Source organism: Sitodiplosis mosellana, unplaced genomic scaffold, assembly GCF_009176505.1.
Source record: "Sitodiplosis mosellana isolate CC-2019 unplaced genomic scaffold, AAFC_SMos_1.0 Smas_scaffold_17, whole genome shotgun sequence".
Lineage (NCBI taxonomy): Eukaryota > Metazoa > Arthropoda > Insecta > Diptera > Cecidomyiidae > Sitodiplosis > Sitodiplosis mosellana.
Window position 1 is genome coordinate 63,148 of NW_022595259.1, and position 11,314 is coordinate 74,461.

At 34.4% G+C, this 11,314-nt stretch overlaps 1 protein-coding gene across 1 annotated transcript; it reads left to right on the plus strand.

Annotated features, from left to right (window-relative positions):
- The first annotated feature begins 4,858 nt into the window (after positions 1-4,858).
- LOC129568257 (uncharacterized) lies at positions 4,859-7,663 on the plus strand. The gene is made up of 2 exons (XM_055445930.1): positions 4,859-5,058; positions 5,994-7,663. Exons 1-2 carry the CDS (start codon positions 4,859-4,861, stop codon positions 7,399-7,401), a joined length of 1,608 nt encoding a protein of 535 aa, XP_055301905.1. The 3' UTR covers positions 7,402-7,663.
- Positions 7,664-11,314: the final 3,651 nt, after the last annotated feature.

Below are 11,314 nucleotides of genomic sequence, written 5' to 3' on the forward strand. Positions count from 1 at the left end.
ATTTTACAGAACGATTTGTGAATTTTGTTCTTCGCACAGCACATTTTCGTTATATTTCAGATGAAATCAATGAGTGAAAATTGAAAATTCCATTTTGATCGGAACGTTTGCTTGAACGTGTAATTGATATTGAATACAATGGCGATTCTTATGTAACTTCAAGAGCTCTACAATAAATTTATCAAATTACAATAACACTCTTTGCTCGTGTGATTAGCATTTAATGCATGTCGCTGGTCACCAAGTGCTACTATTCACATTGCTACTCTGTCGTTGATGGACCAAATACTTCCAAATTAATGTACTCAATTCTGTCTGTAGTCAATTGGTATGAAATCAGCAAAGTGGCCGAATTATCGTTCTATGCTCATATATTATGTGCCTCTAATTATTTAATTTCGCATTAAATTATACGGTATTTGAGAAAGAACAGCGCTCCCTTTGGAATATCAAAAGGATTTTTGGCTAGTTGCGATTCGAAAGCGGAAAGCGATCAAAAATTGAGGTTAATGAGAAATAGACCAATTAAAACTTAGTATTTAATTAGGTAAAGCTTTTTTCTTCATCTAATTTCAGTATTTCAATCACGTTGACTTCACCATCTTTATGTGGTTGATGGCACTTATCAACGGTGTTTCAATTTTATTCATTTATTGCTTTGCTACGCATTTTAATCATTTTCTCTATCTGAGTTTGGTTTTTTGTTCAATGTAGTGTTATGCACACTGCATAAATTTGCATAAAACGCAAGCTGTATTTGCTAAGACAATAAAACGTTTATAAAAAAATAAAATCAACTTGAATCTATCGTGGATCGATAAGTGCATGGAAAATATGCCACGTTCGGCTTTAATACAATAGCTTCTGGATTGTGCGTTTACTTTTCCTATCCAGTATTTCTTCAACTATATGATGTTTGCCCATGAAATATTCAACTCGAAAATAGAATCTCCAAAAATCCGAATACATTTTTGTATTTAATGAAATATGCTACGGTATTAAAGGGTAAATCAAACGAAATTTCTTGAAGAACCCAATATTGATTACGAACGATAGTCTAATTTGAATGTCTTTATGTTAGGCAATGGATATTGGACAGTCTTAATTAAGGGATATATTTCAAGCAGTTTTGAATCCGAAATGGACAAAAACTGGCCAACAATGATGGCAAACTGTACCTGAGTCGAATAAATATTCTCAACATTGCCACTCTACCTTTGAAGAATCACATTCATCATCATTATTGTACGTTTGCTTCTTTCGTATTTAATGTAGCGTATTTATTTTTCGTTTGAAAGACACGACGCCACCATTGATTTTCGTATCCCACTCTTGTTTTAACTGGTCTTCTAGTTTAACTTTGCAGTTTTTAGGGAAATGGACAGCACTGTTTTCAATCACTTGATACACTAGTACTGCATTGAAAACCAGTGTTGGAGCCTTCATTATGTGTTGCCTATTTTGAATGCATTGAGCAGTGCCGATTTTTCAACTTCATCTTGGGCAACCCTGCTTCAATGCGCTTGTCGAGAACATGCAAACTAATTTCAACTTCATTCACGCATGAATAGACAGCTGTCTATGTACTTGCATCTGTCTCGATCAAAGGGAAAGTGTCACAATACATTTCAAATGTAAGTCATTTGACACATAGCAGTCAATGCCATCTCAATTCCAACTCATTGAATCATTGTATTTTTCGGCAACTTTTTTCAAACGTGTATGGCTTTACTAGAATATAATCATTTTTACGGCGACGCTAACAGCTTCTCTGTGGGCCGGTACTACGCGTTAGCCAAAACGTATTGATGTTTCGCAATGGTTACTCGATGCATTTGCCAAAATACTATGATTTCTGTACTCTCTTCTACAATGTGTAGGCAGAGAAGCTGCTAGTGTCGCCGTAAAGTTGATTATATTCAACTCAAGCCACACACGATTGAAAAAAGTTGCTCGAAATATTCGATGATTCAATAAGTTGGTTTAGAGATGTCATTGGCTGTCTTTTGGTATTCCGGCAATATATTTATGATCTCGATCTATCCGTATACCTGCTTAATGTTTGGACATTAGAACATTTCAAAGGTCATACCATGCTACAATCACACTGTAAAATATTAAAAGAATGAACAATACATTCAGTTGTGTTTCTGACTTTAAAGAAATCACTTTGAAATAATTAAATGGCTTCACACGTTGTTCATGTGTGATTTTTCAAGCATTTTTTTTCTTCAAATAATTCATTTAAAAAAATACAATTGTGTTTATCTGTTTTTTGAATTTAAAACGTTGAAAAATAAATAAAAATACAATGTTCATAACTAAGGTAACTTAATTTTTGGTCAATTCCGAAAAAAATCAAAAATATAAACATAAAAATAACTTTTCATTTCATTCAAATATAAAATATCAGGCAACCTTGCTTGTGCTGTCAATTATTGTGGCCTACACTGGTGCAAACATTTTAAAAGGCATTGAACGTGGTATTGAACATGGAGTAGTGCGAGCTGTTGAGAAGGCAGCTGGACGTATAATTAAAGATCGCGTCTTAGATAGAGTCCACCACAGCGGTGGTCATTTCAACGGTGAAGCCCACAGCGATAGTCATTTCGGTGGACATTACAACGATGGATACCGCAATGGTGGACACTTCAATGACGGACATATTGGTGGGCATTCCAAAGGCGGTCATCACAATGATGGCTATCGTGGTTAGCTTATTTTAGTGAACTTTCAAACGACAATAATGAATTCGAAGCTTTCAAGAACGATTTTTTGGTTCATAGAGTGAAAATAGCGTTTCGATATAACAAAAACCATTTATGCTTTTTCAGGTGATCGATTCCACGGAGGCTATTGATTATAACCATACGCTTGCACCGTAAAGTATCAAGAATCAACAATACATTCAGTCGTATTTTCAATTCCAAAACTTGTACGATTTGTTACTCTGCTCGAAATATCAAAAATAAATAAACGAAATTCAAATCAAATTGACTTGTTTTTTTAAATTAATTGAGGTGATAGGGAACGGAAGCAATAACCCACTAGCATTGGCAAAAGTTAAAACAAATACATTTTAATCATGGAAATGGAAATCATAAATTTTTCAACAACAAAAATTATCCAAAAAGTCAAAGTTTTTAGGTTTATAGTGAATTCCATTTTTATACCTGTGACCAGGATACTACTATCTATTTGCTTCAGCAACTGAGTACAGCATCGGTTTACAGAATGATTACATCGATTTGAATATTGACAGACTCGAGGCAATATCGAACTATTTGAAGCTCTATCCATAGTATTCAAATACAAAGTTATCTACTTATTTAACATTTGACTCGGCTTAGCCCTCTTAATACATGCGTTCTTTGTATTGTACCTGTTCAATATATACGCATGATCGTTAGAACATCGCAAAATGATTTCATGGCACCATCACTTGTTCTGCAAAAAAGAATCAAAGAACATCCAAACAAAAGGAAATGAAAAATTTCCTCTTCTATGCATAAGTTTGACACAGTCCATAGTACGGCTCATGTGATGCTTACCTTTCATAGTCAATCTATGTGTGCATGTCACATACAAATTTTGTATTACAAAACTACCTGTCGACTTATTTATTTCATTTGAAAGAGGCCACCGTAGCGATGGACATTCCAACAGAGGACATCACAATGAAGGATACCATAACAAAGGGGTATTCCAACAAAGGACATCACAAAAGTGAGCATTATAAAGGAGGTCATCAAGAAGGTGGCTATCATGGTGAGTTTTTTTTTCAAATAATGATAATAATGAATTAAAAACAATTGGCATTTTGATATTAACAAAAATCATAATTATTCTTTTTCAGGTGATCGATTCCACAAACGTTATTGATTATATGAACTGCTGAGAATAAAAGGCTGACGATTGCAAGTTTTTCGCAAAAGCGGGATAAAAATCAGTTGCACGCAAAAGAGACATTTCAAAAGGTTGCACGCAAACGGAACATTTTATTTTGTCGCATTTCGAATTTTCAAGCCGTGATTACAACAACAATATACTTCTCTCTTGCGTGCAACCCTTTGAAATGTCTCTTTTGCGTGCAACTGATTTTTATCCCGCTTTTGCGAAAAACCTGCAATCGTCAGCCTTTTATTCTCAGCAGTTCATATGTGCTCTAAGAATGCTTCAATTACAGCATAAAATATCAAAGGAATCAACACTACATTTAGTTGTGTTTTCAATTTAAAAAAAAGATCACTCGTATGCATAACTTCTGTTCTTGAGATATCAAAAATAAATAGACGAATCAAAAAAAAAATTGACTTGTGTTTTAATTTGATTTGAGATCTTGACGAAGAATTGGAAAAATATAAAACCATAATATTTGAATCATAAAAATGAAAATTATTAATTTCAAGTAAAGAACGAGGAGAACGGTTGCATTCTTGACAACTTTGAAATTTTTGATGTACACACACACATATAAAAACGTATGGCGGATTGAAAAACGTCAGCAATGAACTAAACTATCACTGGGTGCAGCAAGTTCATTGAATGTGTGAACGGGTGGCAATATTCGATGACTTCAAAATCATATGAAAAACCACACAAGTGTTGACAATGCAAACTCACGATTTTTTTTTCGAAATATTTCTTTGGAAAACAAATCGTGGATGAAGCCTAGGCTTTGCAGAGCCCGAATATCAACAATAAAAGAAAATAAATGAATATAATTCCCAAACAAATAATTTATATAAAATGTATGGTGTTTCCAATCTCACCACTGTTCACCACAATCAGTCAAAGCATTAATGTGAATGACGCATTACGAAGTGACTTTGACAGCATACGCATATGAATTGTTGTCATGTTTATAGTCGGAAACGTCAATGCAAAATCTCCAGTATCCAGTTTCACTCTACATTCATTCGATAAATTAAAGCATTCAAGTTCATTAGTTTTCCTTAAAAACCATTGTCTTTGCAACCAAGATACTATCTATTTGCAACAGAAACTGAGTGCAATATCAGTTGTCAGAAAGAATATCAGCATTTTTTATATATCGAGGTAAAACTTTATCAATAGACATTCTATCCACAATGTTTAAATACAAGATTTATTACTTATTTACATTTGTCTCGGTCGCATACAGTACCTGCGATTTGTATATTTGTGACAGTTAACCTGCCCACATGCATATAGCATGCTCATTAGCACATTCCAAAGTCCATACGAGTGATATGTGTTCTAAAACCACAAGACAAGATAGTTTCTGTACAATGCAGAAATCTGCATCGCATGTGGCAGACATGCTTAAGTGTGTGCTGGTGTTCATTTTGGCGTATTGTAAGGTTGCCGTTTTCATTATTTGAGCGGAAATGAAGGCAACATCTGAGACAAAGAATCGTACACTCAGTTTATAGTACATCTTATGCGATGCTTGTGCGATATAGTCAATTTGTATGTCAAATCTGCCTCTACCTGTTATTTCCTCTTTTTCTTTCACTCACAGCGCACACTCAGTGCAAATTTTCACCGCTAAATTCAGTTGTGGTCTAAATTTGAAGTGAAAACTTCTTCTATTAGCCGATTCTGTTACAAGTTACTCTGTATGTTTTTAATACGTTTGAATAATTGAAAAAAAAAAACAAATTAAATTGACTTTGGTATTGGTATTTCATGAAAACATTCAGAAACAGTGACCATCGCTCCGACTGGTAAACATTGAATCAATTGTGCTTCATGTCAAAAAAAAATAAGTGAAAACGATTTTAAACTTTCTGGGTACGATTCCAACCGCTCTCGTACTCAGGTTATGACAAATCAAAGAATTTGGAATTCACATCAAAACGTTTGTGGCAAAGCAAAAAGACTGTGAACTCCAATTCCTTTCGCTTTGCCACAACCCGAGTACGAGAGTATTTGGAATCATACCGAAGAAGTTTTCTTCTAATTTGTGTGCCTTTGTAATTGAAACGCAATTTTTTATTTATTTTCGACAGAAACCAAAGACGAAACTGGTATAGCAGAATGAAAATCACCAATTTGAATATTGACTGTCTCGAGCGAATACTGGACTATTTGGAGTTTCAAGATTTGATTAATGCGGCCGCCTCAAATAAACGCATAAATCATGCAGCCAAATTCATTTTCGATGCACGAAAATATAATGAATCGAAGCTGTGTTTCAAAGTTTTTTTACCTGTTTCGAATTCAACGAACCAAGTGGTTATAGTGGTACGTGAAGGGCATGCGCCACCATTTCTAATATCCCCAAAGCGCATTGAAATTCACGAACTGAAAATGGCCCTACGATTGGTGCGCTGCTTCGGAGATATGTTGAACAAGGTCGAGTTAATATTTCAAGGCCTGAATCATGATCAGTACATTGCATTCTACATTGGTGAATTTTGCGCTGAGTCAATAACTAAAATTGGTTTGTCACAAGTTCCAGCTGGTGGTTTGGATCATTTTAAGAAACGTTTCACCAAAATTGAAAAAGTTCGCTTCGACACTTATCCATGTCAGCCTAAAGTGGCCACCGGTTTTTGGATCAATCGATTGTTTCCAAAAATGAGAAAGTTAAAAGTGTCGAGCATACATACATGTGCCACTTTGTTTGAAAACGGAGATACCGTAAATCATTTGCCTTGTTTGGAACATTTAATTATAAGAAAAGAAATTATCAGTCGTGATGAATGCGTTTGTCGTGAAAATATAATTAACACATTGAAATTAAATCCACAGTTAAAAAAATTGCAAGTAAAATGCAACCATTGCTCAGTAAATCAAATGCTTAATGGGAATTTTTTTCGAAACGTTGAAGATAGCTTGCAAAATCTTGAAAGTCTCGAATTTACAATGGATATCAATACATTTTTACATAACTTCAAGTCACAAGCGATACAATTGAAAAACGTTAAATATCTACACGTTGAGCACGATTTTCCTTCAGCGGTTGAAACATTTAATTTCCCATTTCTGTTTAGGAGTCTTGAAACGCTGCGCTGTGTCACGGAATTCATCGAATATTGCCATAGTTTCATCGAAAAACATCCGAAAATATCGACATTATATTTGACAACGTCTATTTTAGGATTGGATCAAGATGTGAATATCGACCGATTCAAGGAGATATTTCCATCAGTGACACGGGTTGAATGTGATAAATTACGTTTTGTTCTGGCTCTTGGCAGATCATTGAAAAATTTTACCTTGCATCTGAATGATGTAGCTCCAATGCATTCAGTACTTGAGTCGGTTCAAAGTCATTTTAATGAAGATTGGACGCTATCCATTGACAAGAAACACAATTTTTATACGGGTAATAACGTAGTGCCATCGTCTTACTGTATCACCGGCGTGAAGATTCCCATACTCAAGGGTTTCGAACACTTAGAAGAGCAGTAGTTGAACATAAACTGGGTCACCTTATGTCGACATCATTGTGTTAGCGAGACAACATCAATCATAAATTTGCTAGAAAACATTTCAATATTTTCAATAAATTTAGTTAATCGTTTTCTTAAATAAAGCACTTATAAATCATCATCGGAATATCATTATCTTTTCTTTTCTCTTTTGAAGCAATTATTTTATGTGTTTTATTTTCAACTACTTTTACTTTCAACTCGGAAAATGTATTCATGAAATAAAAGTATGGATTCAGAAATACTTTTTAGATGTTTTTTTTTTATTTGAGTATTGAAAATATTTTACGTTCGACAACTATTTTCCGTGTTGCTAACTGGAGAAAAGGAGTGGAGAAAGTGTACGGATTACTCATTTTCGCTCATTCTATTCTATTTCGTACGCATCGACAAGTACAATTGACAGCGCAAGTCGATGTATTGATGACTTGGCGATGCATACGAAATAGAATAGAATGAGCAAAAATGAGTAATCCGTACACTTTCTCCACTTCTTTGCCTATAGTATACATGCAAAAGAGTGGAAAGAGTATGAGGAGAGGGTAAATGAAGGAAAGAAAGAGTGAAATGTTAACTCGGGATCAAGCGGGTTCGATAAAAACAAATCGGAGGCAATGAAAAAAATTCAATTTCATCGATTTCAGTTGGTTTCTTTAAGAGAAATTGATTTAAAATTTGAATTCAAAGTCAGCGAGCAGTCACTTAAAGAGAGCATGATAAATCATTCAGTCGGTTGAGGAAGAGGCAAATACGTGAAATGCGACAACACTTTTGACACAGTCACACGCCTGCAGTAATTGAAATAGTAACACTTCGTAGGCATCATTAAGGACATGTGTCAAATGAATCATTTAACAAAGTCCATCTTTTGGATCATTTTGTCTTCGAATATTGTTTGCAGTTTGTAGACTAAGTTTTTTAGTTCAATATTTTCAAAGAATTATACGTGTGAAATAGAACAAGTGGCATTTTATAAGATATCATCAAATACATTTTTTTGAGTTGTGACCAGTTTTTCTTTGGGTTAATTTTTAAAAAAAGGTTCATATTGTGAGAAATAAGAGAAAATGGATTTTTGAATGAAAATAATATCCAACTGTTGCTCTGTCCAATTCCTTTTCATGAGAAAGCAACTTGAGAAATAAATTTTAGATCGATTATTACATCGATTGTTATATCGATCAAATTTAAAGTCGTTTCTTTCGATTTCTTCAATTTCCAGATATTTGAAGTTAAACTCTGGGTATAATGGCCGATAGTAAAATCACTGAAAAGGACGAACTCTACGGCCAAATTGATATCGCACAACCAGCGAATCAACTGAAGCTAACAGATCTCTTCGACGATTGCCTCGAGCATATTTGCATTTATTTGAGCTTTGACGATCTGTTAAATTTCTGCGAAGCGAATAAAGAATTGAAATCAGCTGCAAATCAATTTTTTGCCCAGAAATTTGGCCAAAAACAAATCGATATCCGCATTTCAAATGTCAATCGCAAATATAACTTTTACGAACGTTCCATCGGTGTTTCGGATTTGAAATCTGCATTGCGATTGTTTCGTTGTTTTGGTGCTGTGATAACGAATGTATACGTTAGCCAAATTTTCAATGGCTTTTTCGAATACCTATTTTCAATGGCTTCAAATCGTGTGATTCGATATGTGAACGAATATTGTGCTGACTCGTTGATCGAAATAAAATTCTCGAACATCCAAAAAAATGGATTTTATGGATTGGAAAAATCGTTCACAAAACTTGAAACGGTTCTTTTTGATAATTGTATTTTGGGTATGCAAGCGACGCAATTTCAAGTGTTTTTTCCAAAGGTGCGAAGCCTTGAATTATCACATAACCAAGTGCATATGGAATGGTATCAATATCAACCGTACGTTCTTCCATTTGCCCATTTGGAGCATCTCAGCATCACCGGATTATATGATCCACAACTCGTCAACATACTCATGACCGCTCTTACAATGAGCTCACAATTGCGACACATTAAATTTGATGATGAAATATCAACGGAGTTTTGTGAAAGCATAAGCAACTGTATGCCAGTGCTTGAAAGCATTCATTTCAATTATTTTCCCAAAGATTTTACAATGTTCAATGGTGACACGGTTCATTTTAAAACAGTTACAAAGCTAAACATCACTTTCTTCGGCAGCAAAAATTGGCCGCTGCCAAAAATTCCATTCTCCTTTGATCAACTTGATGTGTTTATTTTGAATTTACACGATTTTTTGATGGATCATGATTTCTTTGACTTTCTACAAAAGAACTCATCCATCACGAAATTCAATTTAATCACATCATGTCAGAAACAAAAAATAACTGAAAACGAAATGAAAATTGCTTATGCGTTGCCATTGCTGCAGCAAGCGGAATTTGGCGATTTTGAGTTTTCAGCCCGTAATGCGTTGTATTTTTTAAATCAATGCAAACAGATGAAAAAGTTTAGCTTTCGACTTACAAATGCTGAGGAATTTTATCACTTACAAAGGAATTTAAATAACGGATGGCAAGCATCCATCAAAGGAAACTATGTTAAAATTGAATGTTTATTTAGCGACAAGTAGGCTTCATACGCCGCTCAATCCGTTGAAGTATATATGTCCACAATAATGGAAAATGTTTTTTACTTTTCCGTACACAACGTGTCAAGGGAAAGTATAGGAATTGGACCCGAAAACTTTTTTCGCAAAATTAGCTTAGATCATCATAAAAACTCATGAAACGCGTAAAAAACCACTTTTTGAGACACTTTTCCGTTCGTGTGCCGTCGTTGTCGTCGTTGTCGTAGCTGTTTGTAAACACGATAACTCAAAAAATAATTGAGATAATCCAAATCTGAAAGTCCCAAAAGTTTTGTATCCAATAAACTTAGTTTAAGTTCGAAGATGAGCCATTTTCGATTTGACCCTGGGGTACTTGCCCTAAGAAAAACCCCAAAAAATTGACACTTTTGTATGGGAGGTACCTGTAAATCGACTCCGATTGGCCTCAACCGACTTCGATTTCATTTTGTGGAATAAAAATAAGATTCTGAAAGTTTGAAACCAATCGGAATCGATTTACGGGTACCTCCCATACAAAATTTTTGACATTTTGACTAAAATTACCGATTTTTGGACAATTTTGTATGGGAGGTACCCGTTAATCGATTCCGATTGGCTTCAAACTTTCTGAGGTTTCATTTTTTGGAGAAAAAATGAGATTTTCAAAGTTTCATGTTGATCGCATAAGCAGAAGTTTGATTTTTTGTCCTCAATTTTTGTAGAAATTTTCTTGGAAAAAATTGAGGGCCAAAAACCAAACTTCTGCAAATGCGATCAACATGAAACTTTCAGAATCCAATTTTTTCTCCAAAAAATGAAACCTCAGAAAGTTTAAAGCCAATGAGGTACGGTTTACGGGTACCTCTCATACAGAATTGTCGATTTTTCACTTTATTTTCATTATTATATTTTCACTGCCTTTTTTTCAAGAAAATTCACAAAAAATAACCAAAAAAACCTACGGACAACGCAGGCCAACGGTACGGAAAAGTTCGGGATTACCAATGTAATTCTTTTTATCATTTTTTAGCGACGGGTTTTCAAAGTTTGTATTCCATTTACCATTTTATTGTATAATTTGACGTAAAATTTTACGATATTGTATTGAAGAAAATTAATAAAAATTTAGAAAAAAATATAAAATGTTTTTTTTTCACTTTTATTGTCGCAGAGAGCTTATAATATGTACAATTCAAATACACTGAAAAAATGGAACGATCGAATAAGATAGAGTCAGAGCGGTCAACGAGCGCTCGTTCGTTCGTTCGTATGCGAACATGTTCGTTTGTTCGTTCGTTCGTTCGTAGAATCTACGAACATGTTCGTTCGTTCGT

What these genes read in the sequence shown, in the direction of transcription:
- LOC129568257 (XM_055445930.1), top strand. Translation starts at nt 4,859, where the DNA reads ATGTTTATAGTCGGAAACGTCAATGCAAAATCTCCAGTATCCAGTTTC. An exon ending in AGCATTTTTTATATATCGAG is followed by an intron (nt 5,059 to 5,993) that starts GTAAAACTTTAT and finishes TATTTTCGACAG; the next exon opens with AAACCAAAGACGAAACTGGT.